Source organism: Pelophylax lessonae (genome assembly GCF_965119305.1).
Source record: "Pelophylax lessonae genome assembly, chromosome: 7".
NCBI lineage: Eukaryota > Metazoa > Chordata > Amphibia > Anura > Ranidae > Pelophylax > Pelophylax lessonae.
Window position 1 is genome coordinate 103380938 of NC_138774.1, and position 20352 is coordinate 103401289.

Below are 20352 nucleotides of genomic sequence, written 5' to 3' on the forward strand. Positions count from 1 at the left end.
CTGATCACCCCTACACCCCCTGCCACAACGCACACTGTATACAGTATATAGCATTTTCTATATACCCGTATAAGTGTGACTTGTGACCAGGTTTAGCGCTTGCCACCGTTCCTTTTATCCTTAGGATACCCGCCAGCCCCTTCCAATAAAGATTTAAACCCCTGATCCCCCCCTGATCACATCCAGTTAACCCCTACACCCTCTGTCACATTAGCACTAATACACACATAATATATTGTTTTTACTGTATTTTGTATTGGTGTCATTGTGACTTGAGGTTGCGCTAGCTAGCTAGTTTCTTTCCCAAAGGAGGTTTAGGGTCCCCGCCACCCCCCCCCAGATCCCCGGCGCATAGTTTAGAAGTAACCCCTTGATTGCCACACACACACGCACGCACGCACATACACTTCCATTTCTAGTATAGTGTTTGAACAGATCAATATCTGATCTGATCAGAACTATACTAGCGCCCCCATAGTTTAGGGTTCCCAAAACGCGGTGTTTGCACGGTCAGCACTAATTCCTGCCAGCACCTGCGTTTAACCCTTTCACCCAGGTAAGTGTAGTAATCAATAGATTACTGTCACTTACAAAAAAACACAAGACACAAAACCGCTGTGTTAGCAGAGTCAGGCCTGATCCCTGCTAGCATTAGCAGTTTTTTTGGTAGCGCTTGAAATAGCCTTCGACAACCAGGTGCTTTTATTACCTGTGAGTCGCATCACTGTACGGGTAAATTTAGTTACCAAAATGACCAAACGTTCGTACAGAGATGAAGAGCTTCTCAGTTATATGCTGTCCGAGTCATCTGATAGCGATGGGGAAGCTACAATGACCGAATTAGTGTCAGTATATGAACCTGATGACAGCAGCGGCTCCCTGACAGACAGCTCTGACGACAGATGGGTCCCTGTTAGACCCAGGCGTACCCGACCCCATTCTGAAGTTGTTGAGATGCAGGAATCGCAGGGTGCTCGTATGGAGCAGAGTGTGGGTACTAGTGCCGCTCATTTTTCTGGCGACCTGGCAAGCGCCAGCGGCCTAGTACACCCTGGACCTAGTACAACCAGCACTGCAGTAAGACCTGGTGACGTGGCGAGTCCCCTAAGTGCAGTTGAAGCTGGTGCGGTGGCTAGCACGAGTAGTGGCCCGCAGCCACCGCGTATTCGAAGACAGGCCCGTAGAGCCCATAGTGCCCTCCCTGATGCGCTGGCATATCCCAATTGGCAACCCACTGATTCTACAGCGCCAGTACTTCCCCCATTCACCGCCCAACCTGGAATCCACGTGGAGACAGCTGGTTTTACGCCCCTGAACTTTTTTGAGCTGTTCTTCACGGAAGATCTTTACAGATCTATTGTGGATCAATCAAATTTATACGCTCAACAATTTATCGCCGCCAACCCAAATTCGCACCTTGCCAGACCATTCGGCTGGAATCCTATAACGGTTTCCGAATTTAAGATCTTTCTGGGCCTTTCCCTCCACATGGGCATAACTAAACAGAGTGAATTGCGGCTATATTGGTCCACTAGCCCAGCTCACCATATGCGCATGTACTCTGCCTCCATGTCCAGGGGGAGATACGAGCAAATTCTGCGATTTATGCATTTCAGCAACAATGAACTCTGTCGTCCTCGGGGAGACCCTGAATACGATCGGCTCCACAAAATTCGGCCCCTCATAGACCACTTCAATCAGCGGTTTGCAGCCTTGTTTACCCCCGAACAAGTTGTCTGCGTTGACGAGTCCCTGATTAAATTTACTGGCCGCCTTGCTATGAAACAGTACCTCCCCAGCAAGCGTGCCAAGTACGGGGTCAAACTGTATAAATTGTGTGACAGGGCCACAGGCTATACAGTTAGTTTCCGGGTCTATGAGGGAAAAGATAGCACTGTGGAGCCCCCCAACTGCCCAGACTACATAGGGAGCAGCGGTAAGATCGTTTGGGACTTGGTGTCACCCTTATCCGGAAAGGGGTACCATTTGTACGTGGACAACTTTTATACAAGCGTGCCACTATTTAGTCACCTGCTCGAATTACAAATTGGCGCATGTGGCACCGTGCGACGTAATCGCCGGGGCTTCCCCCAACGGCTTGTAAATTCCCGTCTTAGTCGGGGGGCGAGAGCCTGCTTGAAAACGGACAAATTACTTGCGGTGAAGTGGAAGGATACACGGGATGTTTATGTTCTGTCCTCCCTTCACCCAGACACGACAGTCCAAATCCCTACGGCAACTGGCGTTGTGGAGAAACCCCTCTGTGTCCACGAATATAACCTTAACATGGGAGGGGTGGACCTTAACGACCAGCTTTTGGCGCCGTATTTAGTTGCCCGTAAAGCCAGACGCTGGTACAAAAAAGTGTCTGTTTATCTTTACCAATTGGCTATGCTGAACGCCTTTGTCCTATACAGGGCGTCAGGACGAACTGGATCCTTCCGGGAATTCCAGGAAGCGGTCATCCTTGCCTACCTGTACCCAGGAGGCATGCCTGCCCAACTTCCCCTTCCAGATGCAGTGAGCCGGCTGCATGAGAGGCATTTTCCTTATGCCATCCCGCGTACCCCTACCCAAAGATACCCCCAAAAAAGATGTCGTGTCTGTAGCAAGCACGGAGGCAGGAGTGACACCCGCTATTATTGTCCCAAATGTCCTGACCAACCTGGTCTCTGCATCGGGGAATGTTTCGAGCGCTACCATACACTAGTGGAGTATTAGCGTAGGGTACAGCACGACACAGTGTAGGGCACACAAACACAGGGTCTCGAAGGATGTTGGATGTCCATCGACATTTTGAGAGACCCAAGCTGGAAGAGAAGATCGCAGAAGATCGCTGTCCCAAATCAAGAAACAGTTAGAAAAATAAAAGGATCCAAAAACTGTTGTTGTGTCAGTAATTTTATATGTCCTTCTACTCTTCTTACTGTACATATAAATGTCCTTTGTTTGTTTTTTCATTCTTTTGTGACCTGTTTCTCTTGCAGGTCCCTCGTCAGCTACCACGCATTGATTTTATATATTCTGACACAAACAGCGTTTGCGCTCAGCATATATGGATACCTTTGCTGATAGCAGCTGTGGTGATTTTCTGATTTCAGCACTGCAGTTAAAATCTTATTTTGGTATACGTGGATAGCGCCGTGTATACCCATCATTAAATTCAGTGGGTGGTTGTTTGGGCGGTTAATGATGAGAATCCAAAAACTTTTGTTGTGTCAGTCATTTTATATGTCCTACTCTTCCTAATGTACTTTTTTTTAATGTACTTTTTTTTTCATTCTTTTGTGACCTGTTTCTCTTGCAGGTACTTGTCGGCTACCACGCATTGATTTTATATATTCTGACACAAACAGTGTTTGCGCTCAGCATATATGGATACCTTTGCTGATAGCAGCTGTGGTGATTTTCTGATTTCAGCACTGCAGTTAAAATCTTATTTTGGTATACGTGGATAGCGCCGTGTATACCCATCATTAAATTCAGTGGGTGGTTGTTTGGGCGGTTAATGATGATAATCCAAAAACTTTTGTTGTGTCAGTCATTTTATATGTCCTACTCTTCCTAATGTACTTTTTTTAATGTACTTTTTTTTTTCATTCTTTTGTGACCTGTTTCTCTTGCAGGTACTCGTCGGCTACCACGCATTGATTTTATATATTCTGACACAAACAGTGTTTGCGCTCAGCATATATGGATACCTTTGCTGATAGCAGCTGTGGTGATTTTCTGATTTCAGCACTGCAGTTAAAATCCTATTTTGGTATACGTGGATAGTGCCGTGTATACCCATCATTAAATTCAGTGGGTGGTTGTTTGGGCGGTTAATGATGAGTAATACTACGCATTATTCCTGTGCTGATTTCGGATAGGTTCTCTTTTTTTCCGTTCAGCCCACAGGCTGCATGAAAAAAAAAAAAACCTATATGCCAAACAAGGACCAGCAATGTACTGGTACGTTGCTGGACTTTGAGTGGTTATACCAGGATGATGCCTGCAGATTTAGGCATCATCTTGGTATCGTTTTTTACAGCCAGTGGTCAGCTTACATGTAAAAGCAATCCTAGCAGGTAATTGGCCGCTAGACTGCTTTTACATGCAGTGGGAGGAGCCTCCCCCCCCCACCGCCGCCTTCCGCAGCCTTCCGTGGTTTTTCTCGGGCTCTCCTGTCCCACCGGTTAACCCGAGAGTGCAGCCGGGGGTTCAGTTGTCTAACCATAGAGCTAATTGGAGATGAGAATGGCTCCAATCATCTCTATGGCCTAAGATGCCGGAGGCTACGAGCATTTTATGACTTCTGTTTCGCCAGAAATAAGCAGGGCCATTGGGAAATTGGGAAAGTATTTTATCACACCAATTTTGGTGTGGTCAGATGCGTTAAGGTCAGAGGAGAGATCTGGAGTCTAAAATACCCCAATTTTTTTAAAAAAGAGTACCTGTCACCACAGATTGCTATCATAGGGGATATTTAAATTCACTGTGATAACAATAAAAATGATTTAAAAAAAAAAAAAATTAAAGGAAAGGTGTCAAAATAACATAAAAAAGCAAAAGAAAAAAGAAAAAAAAAAAAAAAAAATTGAGCCCCCACCTTTCCCCCGGTGCTTGCGCGCAATGGCGCACGCAAGCGGTGGTCTAGTGTCATATGTAAACCGCAATTGCAGCATGCATGTGAGGTATTGCCGCGATCGCCAGATCGAGGGCAGTAATTCTTGCAGTAGACCTCCTCTGTAAGTCTAAAGTGGTAACCTGTAGAGACTTTTAAAGGTTTTTAAAAATGTACGAAGGTTTTTGCCGCTGCGCAGGCATGCGCAATTTTTAAAGCATGTCATGTTGGGTGTCTATGAACTCGGCATAAGATCATCTTTTAAATTTTACCAAAAAAATTGGAATTATATAGTGTATTTGTGCAATAAATTAAATAAAAATGTATTTTTTTCGCAAAAATTGCGTTTGGAAAATCTGTGCGCAAATACCGTGTGACAAAAAAATTTGCAACATCCACCATTTTATTCTATAGGGCCTCTGCTTTAAAAAAATATATAATGTTTGGGGGTTCAAAGTAATTTTCTAGTAAAAAAAAAATATTTTTTCATGTAAACAAAAAGGCACAGAAAAGGCTTGGTTTTCAAGTGGTTAGAAGAGTGGGTGATGTGTGGCTAAGATTGAGCATAAAATGCCGGGACAGTTCAAAAACCCCCCAAATGACCCCTTTTTGAAAAGTAGACACCCAAAGCTTTTTTCTGAGAGGCATGGTGAGTCCATGGAGTATTTTATATTTTGCCACAATTTTCGGGAAAATTATAATTTTTTTTTTTTTGTTGTTTTTTTACAGAAAGTTGTCACTAAATGATATATTGCTCACACATGCCATGTGTATATGTGAAATGACACCCCAAAATACATTCTGCTGCTTCTCCTGAGTACAGGGATACCCCATGTGTGAGACTTTTTGGGAGCCTAGCTGTGTACGCGACCCCGACAACCAGTCCACATCTTCAGGTTTTCTAATGGCGTAAATTGCTGATTTTACCCCTGACTACCTGTCACAGTTTCAGAGGCCCTGAAATTTCAAGATAGCACAAAACCCCCCCAAATGACCCCATTTTGCAAAGTAGACACTCCAAGCTACTGGCTGAGAAGCATGGTGAGTCCATGGAATAGTTTATATTTTGCCACAAGTTTCGGGAAAAAAATTTTTTTTTATTTTTTTATTTTTTTTTACACAAAGTTGTCAGTAAATGATATATTGCTCACACATGCCATGGGTATATGTGAAATGACACCCCAAAATACATTCTGCTGCTTCTCCTGAGTACAGGGATACGCCATGTGTGAGACTTTTTGCCAGTCTAGCCGCGTACAGGACCCGGAAAACCAATGCGCACCTTTTGGCTTTCCAAGGGCGTAAATTGTTGATCTCACTCCTTACTACCTATCACACTTTTGAAGTCCATAAAAAGCCAAGATGGCACAAAACCCCCCCAAATTACCCCATTTTGCAAAGTAGACACTCCAATCTATTTGCTGAGAGGCATGGCGAGTATTTTGCAGCTCTCATTTTTTTGGAAAATGAAGAAAAAACAGGAAAATGCATTTTTTTTCCTCTTTTTTTCAATTTCCAAAGCTTTGTGACAAAAAGTGAGATCTGCAAAATACTCAACATGCCTCTCTGCAAATAGCTCAGGGTGTCTACTTTCCGAAAAGGGGTCATTTGGGGGGGGGTTGTGCTGTCTTGGCATTTCATGGCCTCCAAAACTGTGATAGGTAGTCAGGAGTGAAATCAACAATTTACGCCCTTGGAAAGCCTGAAAGTGGGGACTGGTTTTCGGGGTCCTGTACTCGGCTAGACTGCAAAAACGTCTCACACATGGGGTATCCCTGTACTCAGGAGAAGCAGCAGAATGAATTTTGGGGTGTCAGTTCACATATACCCATGGCATGTGTGAGCAATATATCATTTAATGACAACTTTGTGTAAAAAAAAAAAAAATATATACATATATATATATTTCCCGGAACTTGTGGCAAAATATAAAATATTCCATGGACTCACCATGCCTCTCAGCAAATAGCTTGGGGTGTCTACTTTCCAAAATGGGGTCATTTGGGGGGGTTTTGTGCTATCTTGGAATTTTAGGGCCTCCGAAACTGTGATAGGTAGTCAGGAGTGAAATCAACAATTTACGCCCTTGGAAAGCCTGAAAGCGGGGACTGGTTTTCGGGGACCTGTACTCGGCTAGACTGCAAAAAAGTCTCACACATGGGGTATCCCTGTACTCAGGAGAAGCAGCAGAATGTATTTTGGGGTGTCAGTTCACATATACCCATGGCATGTGTGAGCAATATATCATTTAATGACAACTTTGTGTAAAAAAAAAAAAAAATATACATATATATATATTTCCCGGAACTTGTGGCAAAATATAAAATATTCCATGGACTCACCATGCCTCTCAGCAAATAGCTTGGGGTGTCTACTTTCCAAAATGGGGTCATTTGGGGGGGTTTTGTGCTATCTTGGAATTTTAGGGCCTCCGAAACTGTGATAGGTAGTCAGGAGTGAAATCAACAATTTACGCCCTTGGAAAGCCTGAAAGCGGGGACTGGTTTTCGGGGACCTGTACTCGGCTAGACTGCAAAAAAGTCTCACACATGGGGTATCCCTGTACTCAGGAGAAGCAGCAGAATGTATTTTGGGGTGTCAGTTCACATATACCCATGGCATGTGTGAGCAATATATCATTTACTGACAACTTTGTGTAAAAAAAAAAAAAAATATATATATATATATATATATTTCCCGGAACTTGTGGCAAAATATAAAATATTCCATGGACTCACCATGCCTCTCAGCAAATAGCTTGGGGTGTCTACTTTCCAAAATGGGGTCATTTGGGGGGGTTTTGTGCTATCTTGGAATTTTAGGGCCTCCGAAACTGTGACAGGTAGTGCAGAGATGACATGAACAATTTACGCCATTAGAAAACCTGAGAGTGTTGATTGGCTTTTGCGGTCCTGTACACAGCTAGGCTCCCAAAAAGTCTCACACATGGGGTATCCCCATACTCAGGAGAAGCAGCAGAATGTATTTTGGGGTGTCATTCCACATATACCGATGTCATGTGTGAGAAATTTATCTTTTAGTGACAACATTGTGTAAAAAAAAAAAATTAAAAAAAGAAATTGTAATGTTCCCAAAACTTGTGGCAAAATATAAAATATTCCATGGACTCACCATGCCTCTCAGCAAACAGCTTGGGGTGTCTACTTTCCAAAATGGGGTAATTTGGGGGGGTTTTGTGGTATCTTGACATTTCAGGGCCTCCTAAACCGTTAGAGGTAGTGAGAAAATGCAATGAAAAATGTACGCCCTTTGAAATTCTGATGGTGGTGATTTGTTTTTGGGGACCCCTACACAGCTAGGCTCCCAAAAAGTCCCACATATGTGGTATCGCTGTACTCAGGAGAAGCAGAAGAATATATTTTGGGGTGTAATTACACATATACCCATGGCATGTGTGAGCAGTATATCATTTCAATGACAACTTTGTGTAAAAAAAAAAAAAATTTTTTTTTTAGTCATTTTTCAAACACCTGTGACAAAAAAATGAAATATTCAATGAGCTCAACATGCCTGTCAGGACATTCCTTAGGATGTCTACTTTCCAAAAAGTGGTAGTTTGGGGGGGTTTTGTACTGCCCCGCCATTTTAGCACTTCATGAAATGAGATAGGCAGTCAGAAATTAAAGCTGCGTAAATTTCACTATTTACACCATAGTTTGTAGACGCTATAACTTTTGCGCAAACCAATAAAAATACGCTCATTGATTTTTTTTTTGTCAAAGACATGTAGCTAAATATATTTTGGCAAAAAAAAATGACATAAATTGAGTATATTGGATATTTTTTAAAAGACAAAGTTGAAAATGTCATTTTTTTGCAAAATTTTCGCTCTTTTTTTATTAATATCGCAAAAAATAAAAAGCGCAGAGGCGATCAAATACCACCAAAAGAAAGCTCTGTTTGTGGGAAAAAAAGGACGTAAATTTCGTTTAGGTACAGCATTGCATGACCGAGCAATTATCAGTTAAAGTCACGAAGTGCCAAGTTGAAAAAAGGGGTCTGGTCTTTAAGCTGCAAAATCCTCCGGTAGGAAAGTGGTTAAAGGAGCACTATATAAAAGCACTAGAAATCAGCACTATATTAACACTGTAGAAATCACTTATTTGTTTATTAATTGCACTTTATCGTTTTACTGTTGCACTGCTATTAGAATACAAAATTGGATGTATTCAGATTGACTTATTTCAGCAAAATGTTAATGTTTTTGTTGTATAATGCCAACCTATGCACTAGGGTACATACTGTTGACCTCTTTGGGGACCAAAGTTTCTCAAGTGGGGGGAGTGTGTAGCGGGGTTAAACATGCCTAAAGACACTGTTTGATATGTGGGAAGGAACTAGGCTCCCTCTAGTGGTAGCTGCATGGAATTTCCCGGGCTGTGACTTCCTTTTCACAAGATGAAGAAACTACATCTCCCAGGCTGCTTTGCAAGATCCAGGAACTAGGCTCCCTCTAGTGGTAGCTGCATGGAATTTCCCGGGCTGTGACTTCCTTTTCACAAGATGAAGAAACTACATCTCCCAGGCTGCTTTGCAAGATCCAGGGTGCACGGCTGCACCGCACGGCACTATGGGGGAGGTTATTTAAAGGAAGAGAGAAGCGCGCGAAGGGGGGGGGCCTTTCTGCGCTGGACTCTGAGGAACCAGCGAGCAAGAGTGAAGGACTGACACTGGATATTGGGCCAGAGCCTTTTAGCCTGGAGGGACGACGTGGAACCGTCCCATCTCAAGCACGAGGCACATTCCTGGAGGTCATACTGCTGTTTGCCGAGACCGGAAGTCATCCGCCAGAAGGACCCCGCGCGGCTGGCATATAGCCAAAGGACTGAGACCGCAGTGGAAGCGCGCGAAGGAGAAACTTCTGTTGGTGAGAGGGCACATGCCCAATAACTGACTTTATCTGCTGAAGAGACAGTTTTATCTACAGATAGCGGTAGCGCAGCAGGAGGTGATAAAACCCCGGGGTTTATCACCATACTCTCTCAGGAGACTCATAGACAAACAATAAGGTCTGTAAAGGAGTCGCCAGAGGCTTATCTCTCTCGCAGAAGTTATTGCTCAGTTACGCAGACACCCTGCGGTGACAACTAACAGCTCGTTGTTTTTTCTCTCTTGATCTTTATTCCTAATCTGGATTACAAATGAGCTCTATTCAATAACCTTGCTAGCGAAGATCAACAAGAAAGAAGAGAACTCTGGGGGAGGGACTCAGATAGGCCCACCTACCTGGTACTGTGTCTAGCCTTAATGCAGGAGGAGTGTGGGGGTATTCTTTTACCTTTTTAAAGCTGTTTTAAATAACCTTTTATGGACTTGTATTGTATTGTATTGTATCTCCCCTATTCAATTTGATACATAGTAAACTAAGTTTGGTTAATTACAATCTTGTGCGTTGTTCCATTGTGTCACCCAGAAGGACTACTATTCAAGAAGGTAACAAGGTATTGTTGCATAGTGAAGTATTGTATTCCAACCTGTGTATCTATTTGATAGTCCAGTCCTATTCTGGGTCAGTTGTGCCTGAGGAGGGATCGAGCCAATTTGATTGGGTTGTTAGGCAGGGTGTAGACCCAATAATATAATCAGCAGCTCCTGCGGGGGTGGTGCTACATACGTCTTCCACGTATGATGGTAGATCTTCCTAGAAGTAGATTTCCTAGCTTTTAACAGGGTAGGAATCACCACCTCAGATAAACCCCTATCCTTCAGCACCAGGCGTTCAACAACCAAGCAGTCAAAGGCAGCGACTATAAAGAAGGATGGAAGATCTGTCCTTGGGACAGCAGATCCTCCCTGAGAGGAAGCTTCCAAGGAACGTCAGCGACCAGCCGCACCAGATCAGCGTACCAAGCCCGGCGAGGCTAGACCCAAGCCACCAAGATAACCAGAATCCCTTCTGCTTCTATCCTGCGTAGAAGTCTTGGCAGAAGCTTGAGAGGAAGGAAGGCGTAAATAAGACGATACTGACCTCAAGGGGCCACTAGCGCATCTGTGGCGTCCACCAGAGGATACCTTGACAGAACCACAAACCTCTGCACCTTTCTGTTGAGCCGAGATGCCAACAGATACACCTCTGGGATGCCCCACCAAAGACACAGTTGATAAAACACCTCCAGATGAAGGGATCACTCCCCTTGGTCCAATGTCTGCTGACAGAGGTAATCTGCCTGCCAATTTTCCACCCCGGGAAAGTGTACGGCGGAGAGGGCTGGAACAACCTGTTCTGCCCACCTTAGAATGCCGGCTACCTCCAGAGCCACCAGGACACTTCTTGTGCAGCCTTGGTGATTGACATAAGCCACAGACGTGACATTGTCCGAATAGATGCACACTGGACAACCTTGAAGACGATCTGTCAAACAGACCAGACAGTCTGATCGCTCGGCGTTCCAAGACATTGATCAGTAGTCTGAACTCTTCCAGTGTCCAAATCCCCTGAGCAGAATGCTTGCAGAGTAGGTCTTCCTCAGCCGGACAGGCTGGCATCCATGGTGACCACTGTCCAATACAAGGGGAGGAAGGGTTTGCCCAGCCGAATCGCTGGAGAACGAAACCACTATATCAGGACCTCCTTCGTTCGCAGTCTCTGGACAATCGGATCCGGCTGAGTCAGGGGAGTCTTGTCCCATTTGGTCAGAATCTTCCTTTGCAGGGACCTCGTATGGAACTGTGTAAAGGGAACCGCCTCGAAGGTAGACACCATCAGGCCCAGCACAGCAGGAGACGAATTGCAGCCTGTAGTTTCTGGAGTTTGTCCAGATGAAGGAGCACTCTGGCTAAGACTGAGTCCAGAGTCAGGCCCAGCTTCGTGGATGGAACCAGAGCAGACTTTGTAAAACTCATAATCCAGCCGAACTCCCGCAGAGTTCGTATTGTAATCTCCAGGTCCTCCACCAGAGCAGAAGGAGACTCCGCTCGCAGAAGGAGATCGTCCAAGTAGCAAAGTACCACAATCCCCCGGCGGCGTAACAAGGCTAGCACCGGGGCTAACACTTTTGTAAAGACCCGAGGAGCAGAGGCGAGACCAAAGGGTAATGCAACAAACTGATAATGCTCCTCTCCCACAGCAAAGCGGAGAAAACGCTGGTGACTGGCACATATTGAAATGTGAAGGTAGGCATCCTTGATGTTGATAGAGGTGAGGAAATCCCCCCCTGATGCATGGATGCCACCACCGTTTGAATGGACTTCATTCTGAACTTCTGCACCCGCACAAAGCAGTTTAGCGCCTTGAGGTTCAGGATCGGACGCACTTTGCCTTCCTTCCTGGGAACTGTTAACAGGTTTGAAACAAACCCTGAAAACGTTCCGGAGTCAGAACCGGGACAATCACCCCTTGAAGTAACAGGGGGGGGTGCCTGACAGGAAGAAGGGGAACCCAGGGGTCCGACTGTCCCAAGAAGGGGCCCACGTCCACCCCAAAACCCTCCAGGGGGAGAGGGGGGGACAGCTACTCACGGTACCACAAACTAGGCGGGCACCTCTCCAGACAGAACCCCTATCCATCGAAATGGGGGGCTGTTGGCCAGGAGGAACGCTGCTACTCAGGCCGAGGCTTGGTCGTATGCGACCCTGCTAGGCGTTTAACTCGCAGGCCAGCCCCTGTCCAGTGGGCTTATGTTGCGGCTGACCTAGCGCGGAGCTAAGGTCTGCACATGCTCGCTAGCCAGACTTGGGTGACCACTGGATCTAGATTGTCCAGCCTGTCGCCCAGTCCAGCAGTTGATTGTAGATCTCACAGGAAAAATCCAGAAGAATAAAAAAAATTGCTAGGACCAAAGATCCCAGCAGGGAACTAGGTCCTTACTCCTGACTAGGCAAAAAAATATTGAGTGCCTATAGCTGAGAGAGGGAGTATACCCCCTGGGACTGCCCATGGGTGTAGCCAGACTTTTTTTCTGCTAACTCAATGGTTAAGAATATCAGAAGCTGTGTCCGTTAATGAACGAAAGAGAAAAAAGCCTACGCAGGTAAAGGATGTTTGCAAATAAAAACAAACTGTACCGATAGGACTAAAGACCTTGCTATAGATGTAGACCATTTACATAGCTCCCAAAACCTGACTGGAACACTCCCAGAACGTTTCTAAGTGAGGGCTAGTCATTACTGCTCACCTCAACAGGAGTGAGCGTTATCTTTGATTCAAACCCCCTCACATGCCCTCTCTCTACTCTGATTCAGTAGCTTTGAGCTCAGTGTTCAAGAGCTAATTCCTGTGATGGTGGAGGTGAGCAGTAACGACTAGGCTTCACTCAGCACGTCCAAACAATATCCTGGGGGTATTCCAGTCAGGCTTCATGAGGTACTTACAGTATCTCACAAAAGTGAGTACACCCCTCACACTTGTCTTTGTACTCCTCACCTGGTTGCTGCCACACACACTTGACACCATCTGAACCAAATAAATTTATATTGGTCTCATCGGAGCACAGGACATGGTTCCAATAAATCATGTCCTTAGTCTGATTGTCTTCAGCAAACTGTTTTCGTGCTTTCTTGTACATCATCCTTAGAAGAGGCTTCCACCTGGGACGACAGTCATGCAGACCAATTTGATGCAGTGTGTGGCATATGGTCTGAGCACTGACAGGATGACCCCCCACCCCTTCAACCTCTGCAGCAATGCTGGCAACACTCATACATTTCCCAAAGACAACGTCTGGATAGGACAGTGATCATGTGCCCTCAACCTCTTTGGCTGACCATGGTGAGGCCTGTTCTGAGTGGAACCTGTCCTGTTAAACTGCTGTATGGTCTTGGCCACCGTGCTGCAGCTCAGTTTCAGGGTCTGGGCAATCTTATAGCCTAGGCCATCTTTATGTAGACAACAATTCTTTTTTTAGATCTTCAGAGAATTCTTTGCCACGAGGTGCCATGTTTAACTTCCAGTGACCAGTATGAGGGAGTGAGAGCGATCACACCAAATTTAACACACATGCTCCCCATTCACACTTAAGGCCTTGTAACACTTACGAGTCACATGACACTGGGAGGTAAAATGGCTAATTGGGCCCAATTTGGACATTTTTACTTAGGAGTGTACTCGCTTTTGTTGCCAGCGGTTTAGACATTAATGAGTGTTGAGTTATTTTGAGGGGACAGCAAATTTACACTGTTAAACAAGCTGTACACTCACTACTTTACATTGTAGCAAAGTGTCATTTCTTCACTGTTGTCACATGAAAATATATAATAAAATATTTACAAAAATGTGAAAGGGTGTACTCACTTTTGTGAGATACTGTAAATGGCCTACACCTACAGTAAGGGCATTATTCAACTTTAGTTTATTTATTTTTTATGCAAACTAACTCTATACGTTTGTGTTTGGAAATGTAATCATCTCTCGGTTAGGCAATTTATGCTAGAATTTGATTTTCACCCAATCTGTAGCAGAAATGTTTCTTACCTTCCATCATGCTTCCCTAAAGGTTCATCATATTGAACACCAACCCAGTGCCCTGGTTTGAAATCAGTTAGACCTATAAAAGAGACCAAATAAAAGCAGGAAATCAAAATGGTGATGTGGCCAAGTAATTCCCCTTATTGAATGCAGTAACGGATAGATGAAGAAACTTTCAGGATAAATGGATAATCCTCCAATGAAGTGAATTATAATTATATAATTAAATTATAAAAAAAAGGTATAGAACGTTTCAAAACACTTACCTTTACCTTGGAATCCTAGAAACAGTTTACTCTGGTACCAGTCACATGGTTAGTACCAACACAGCGGTCACATGGTCTCTGCTAAAATGAAGATTGGAACTGAGGCATACCTGCAGACTGGTATTTATAAGATCATTCCTTCCTGCTTCAGTAAAAACCATGTGACAAATGCCTTGGCACAGTTAATGTAACCAGCACTGGACTAACAAACATTTAGGTTTTCAAAACTCAACCAGCAGGTAGGGAATGATTAAGGGTCAATTGTGTCAAAGACACACTTCCTTTAAATTATGTATCAGTTGTGAGTGACAGTTCTATTTCCCTACTCCTTCGCCATTTATACATCTAAAGTTGAGTATGTTTTTAATGCATTATCTTTCTTTGCAACAAGCCAAGCTTACAAGTCTTCAGATCTCTTACAGTGAACAAAATCTATTCCAATCTTAACACAGGATTTAACATTTAGGCCATTTGCAATAAGTGAATACAAGCTGACACCATGTTTCTCACCATTCTTCGCTCACACCCCCTGGAGGAACTTAAAGATCTTAACTCTTAACTCTTTTTCATCAATGGACACGTGCCATTACCTCCCATCACAGTTTATAGGATCCTTACCCAAACCTTAGAACTATACAAGGGCTAACTCCAAGAGACTATATTCTCCTTTCCTAACCCACAGGATAAATGTATCTCTCAATTCTACCAAGCCTAAGTATCGATACTCAACTGTACCCAGATTATCTTTCTTCTGGAAAGCAGATCTACAAAACACATTCTTGGGGAACCAGAAAGATATTAGTCTACAAATGTCACACAATCACTATAGGAGGTTAAAGTCTAACTAAAAGGCAAAAAGTTTATTTTAAATTTTGGATAGAGTGGAGAGGGATTAGAACCCCTGCCAGTTTTTAGTGCTGTCTGGATCCTCGTTAAGGATATTCACCCTCTCTATTTGTACTGTTTACCTTTATCATTGAAAGTGAAAAAAAAAGAAAATCCCAAATTTTGAGTTGTCCCCAGAAAAGAAATAGAGGGGAATTCTTCCAATGGGTACACTAGTTCTGGCGATCTAGGGGTCCCCAGGGGATTCCCTTAATTTGCAGTGATTTCCTCACTTCCTGTTTGGCTATGGGACAGAAGTAAAGGGAAATGTCTACAATGGGACACAGATGGCAAAAGAAAATTTGACAGGGATTATAACCCTCCCTTGTTCTATCCAAAAGAAAAAGAAAAAGGTTTTGCCTATAGTTCTACTTTAAGTACAAACTCCTGACTAGAGCAAAACTCCGTCAACTGTTTCCTGATGGGTCTCCCTTATGTTGAAATGCCTGTGGGATGAGGGTGACTCATGCACACATCAGAAGTTATGAACCCCCGATAGTAGATATTCAAGGTTCTAATGTGCAGAGAATCCCTGGTCAGTTTTATTCAATTTTATGGGCAAGCCAGCTAGCCAATACAGACAATCCATCACCCCACACCTGCTCAATGTAGCCTAATCTCTTGTACCATTACAATGGAAGCAACAGGCCCCTTCCATCAATCAATTGCTTCAAATATTTGAACATATTAGCCTCATGGAGGAACTTGCGCACATAAAATGCAATACATCCATTCAATATAGTAAGGTATGTGCTTGCTGGATAGCCTTTAAAACCAAAACTACGGTACTTACTTGGAGGTCATATCCCCACCACAGATTGCATTACTGTTAGGCTGCCTATTGCATAAATTCAAAAACAAAAAGTGCAGTGCTATTTGTATCTAAAAAGTGTGTCTGTATGTGTAAAAACTATCAATGACTGATACCTACACAACTAAAAGTGTGAAGTTACTATAGTTAGTTACACAGTGCAGTGAATGGTACATGGTACATAATAAATGTAATAATTTGTGTGTTAAAGTAACAAAAAAACTCAAAATAACATCAAAAGGGATTATAAAAAGGACAAAAACAGAAGAAAAAAGTCCATATTGCAGTGAAAATGTTAATCTTCAACTTGTGACCCAAGCAGTTAACAACACTATTAGAAAATGTGAATAAATCAGCCACCACCAACATCAAGGCAACTTACCAGAGCAACTGGACCCAGTTTGGTTCACTGCCTGTGTTGCATCTACACCAGGTTAGGAAGGGAAGAGGATGGTTGCAATCCCTTGCTTCACTTTCCACTCTGCTTTCTAAACCACAAAGTACTCCACCATTAATGAAAGTGACTCAATGGGGAATCCACCGGTCACAGTGCACCCTTACAAAGTAAAATTGCCCCTAAGTGAAAACACAACAATTTAAATCCACTGCCACTAAAGGTACCCAAGGTATAAGATATTTACACCTGTACGACTAAAAATATAGTCTGTTGACTTGCCTTTGTGGTAAATAGTATGTGGTCAGAACCATTTGTCCTTTCTCCATAAGAATAAAATGAGCACATAGCAAATAAAAAAAAAAAAAAGGTTTGAATAATCAGTGTACCAAAACATTATCGTAAACATTACAACCATGATCCAAGGTTCACAGAATTTCAATTTACCATTAATGATCAATACATTCACCCTTGGAGAGGGGGTGCGAATATTAGGGGGGGGGGGGGGGGGGTCTCACGTCTTGATACCTTTTGGACATAGGAGCTTCGTTCTTACTCTTCATTCGGCATGAACGTAGAGTGGGACATTAATGCATTCATCAATAAAGCTTAGTATTGTTCTTATGCACCATTTTTATTTTTTCCTTTTGTTATAGATCTCATGGTTATGATTATTTGTCCGTTATGTGGGATAGATTGTTCTAGCCATTACCGCTTGACCAGAGATTACTTTTTGCATCCATCATTTAAAATAACCTTTATTATACACATTTTTAATGTTCTTTTTTCCACTCATCAAAGCTGCACAAATAGTCGCTCATCATTTCAGTTTGACTTGGCAATGTAACTACGCAGTTCCCTTTCCGGTGTGGTGGTATATTTTGTTTGTTTTTTAGTGAATGAGTGGATGTACAGGCCCTTCTTGGCCTATAGAGAGGCTTGATGCGCAGTTCTTCCTGTTTGTAATCGAGGCATGAGTTGTCTCAATTCCGGTTCTTAAGACCAGAAGTTCCACAGTTGGTGTGTGTCTGTTTCGTGGACTTCACACTAAAAGCGAGGTTTAACGCTCAACCTTCCTAGCGGTATTCCCGAGTCTGGCTCGGGGTTAATTTTCAGTACCAAAAGCGGTAACCCCGAGCCACACTCGGGATTACCCCAGGATCACACTCCCCTTCCCTGCGATCCCCCGCCGTCCTCCCACTCTCTCCCCGGCAGATGCCGGCACTTGAATCCGGTTCCGGTGAAACCGGCAGGAAATTCAAAAATGTAAATACACTAAAATGACATGATACCAAGTTGTGATCCTAACAGATTACACTGTATCATGCCATTTCACCACAGGATTGCGCACCTGGTGAATTTTCCAGTGCCCTGCCTGTGCTTTTCCAGTTGTTTGTGCCTGGAAAATAGAGAACGAACGTGGCGTCCAAAAAGCGCTTTTAGACGAACTGGAAAACGGCGACAGCGAAACGGAATTACTTGAAGAACTGAGCGATAGCGATTCGTGGGAAAATTCGTCATCAGGTACGGAAAGCGACAACAGCAACGATTCTGATGTCTCTTTCTGGCACATAGCTTGTGGAATTTGGGAAGTATGTCAAAAGATTCTTCAGAATTTCCAACAGAGCTATGTGCCAGAAAGAGACATCAGAATCATCGCTGTCATCACTTTCCGTTCCTGATGACGAATTTTTCCACGAATCGCTATCGCTCAGTTCTTCAAGTAACTCTGTTTCGCTGTCACTGTTTTCCAGTTTGTCTAAAAGCGCTTTTGCGGAAAAAGAACGCTTTTTGGACGTCATGGTCGTTCTCTATTTTCCAGGCACAAAGAACTGGAAAAGCACAGGCAGGGCACTGGAAAAGCTACCAGGTGCAATCCTGTGGTGAAATGGCTTGATACAGTGTAATCTGTTAGGATCACAGCTTTGTATCATGTCATTTAGTGTATAAACATTTTTGAATTTGCCGCCGGTTCCACCCCCCTGCGTTGCAACGCTCACAGGGAAGGGAACCGGAAGACAGGTGCCGGCATCGGCCGAGCACACAGCGGGGGGATGGCTGGAGGACAGTGGGGTATCGCAGGGGAAGGTGAGTTTTAAATACAAAAACAGATTTTCATGCAAAACAATGTACCGCTTTTAGCACAGAAATGCTGACATAATCAGACCCCCAGGGAGGTTAAACATCAATGTTACTTTGATGACCATTGCGATGCGAGCTTCAAATTCGCAACGAGGCTTGACACTCACGCATTGACGCCATCTTGCTTGCCATGTCAGTAGTAGGACAGTATTCACATCTACGTCCAGCGGTGTCATAGATAATCTCAATTGGGTTCTTTCTATAAATACGCAATGACAATGAATGGCTGCATACCCCAGATGATGTCTTGTTAGACGAAACACATTGGGTTGAGCTCCATTTGTGCCATTGCAATCCATGTCTACTGAATATTTTGCTGAAGGCCTACCTTTATCCACTTAACTGTTAAGTGTTCCTAATCCTTAAATAAATCCTTTTTGTTTACGGTTTTACACTATGTGGAGGTCCTTTTGTCTTTTCTCTCTGGCTATTCATTGACTGAGCATAACTTGAGAAGATACCTTTATGCCCCACTGTGACCTTTGGGTTCCCCATTGACTTTCATTGATGGTGGAGTACTTGGTTTGAAAGCAGAGTGGAAAGTGACGCAAGTGATTGCAACCATCCTCTTCCCTTTCTAAGCAGGTGTAGATACACCACTGCCTGTATTGACCCATTAAGCATAATCCAAACTGGGTCCAGTTGCTTTGGTAAGCCTTTTTGATGTTGGTGGCTGATTAATTCACATTTTCCAATAGTGTTGTTAGCAACCACTTGGGTCACAAGTTGAAGATTCACATTTCCACTCCCATATGGACTCTAGCTATATGGACTTTTTTTCTTCTTTTTTGTCCTTTATAATCTTTGATGTTATTTTGAGTTTTTTGTTACCTTAACAGAAATCACTACATTTATTATGTACTATTCACTAGACTATGTGTAACTGGCTATAGTAACCTCACACTTCTATTTTTACTTGTGTAGATATCAGTCATTGATAGTTTTTACACATACATTGACACACTTAAGATATAAATAGCGCTGCACTTTGTTTCCAATATTGTTCACAGACTTTCACCTGTTGTGTTGGCTGCTTAGCTTTCATTTCACAAGGCTACTAACGCTGTATATTTTTGGCTATATTTATTGCAAATATTTGCCTAGGCTTCGCTCCGAATTGAAAGAAAAAAAGAAAAAAAAAAGTGGGCCCTGGGTGGTTTAAGCCATAATGTGTTAGTATGCACCACATAATGAGAAACTCACCTTTAAAAGGAAGCCCTCTAGCAGCACGCTGTCACTGCCAACAAGGCTTCCATCCTCACCCAGTCTGCCTTCTAGGTTCGCGGGCTCTGGCTGTGTGAATGGCCAAACACACAGGAGACACGCCCGCAGCACAAAGCTCCAAAGGTACAACATGCCATCCCTTCAAACCTTATTGCACATGCACCGACTGCTTCCAGTATGAATATCTCCTAAAACACCCACAACTTTAGGAGATATTCACTGTACATACAGGTAAGCCTTATCATAGGCATACATGTAGGTACAATTTCAAAAGCTAAATTTACTAACGCTTTATCTCAGAGTCTGGGCCACACCCTACTCTACCCACCCCACCATTGTTTCCCCTCCTTCTCACTTCCAATTCCCTCTCTTCCTTTTCATTTAAATCTTTATTCTTTTTACTATGATCACCCCCTTCGCAGTATGTGTTTTTTTAATGTTCACATTACTATACTAGTACTCCCTCGTACTGTTTTTAACTTGTCATTGTGATATTGCAATATATTGGCTACTTTTGCTAACATTGTTATATGTACACCCATTTTTTGTCTGGTCCACATGAAAACCTTCTTAAAAAAACATTTCTTAAACAAAAAGAAA

The 20352-nt window shown here is 43.4% G+C and overlaps 1 protein-coding gene across 1 annotated transcript in view; it reads right to left on the minus strand.

Moving 5' to 3' along the window:
* The window catches only part of TBCB (tubulin folding cofactor B), a 43749-nt gene that overhangs the window by 11793 nt on the left and 11604 nt on the right, over positions 1–20352 (minus strand). The window contains exon 5 of the mRNA XM_082262681.1: positions 14037–14109. Coding sequence (XP_082118807.1) covers positions 14037–14109 — 73 coding nt within the window. The remainder of the gene's footprint in view (positions 1–14036; positions 14110–20352) is intronic.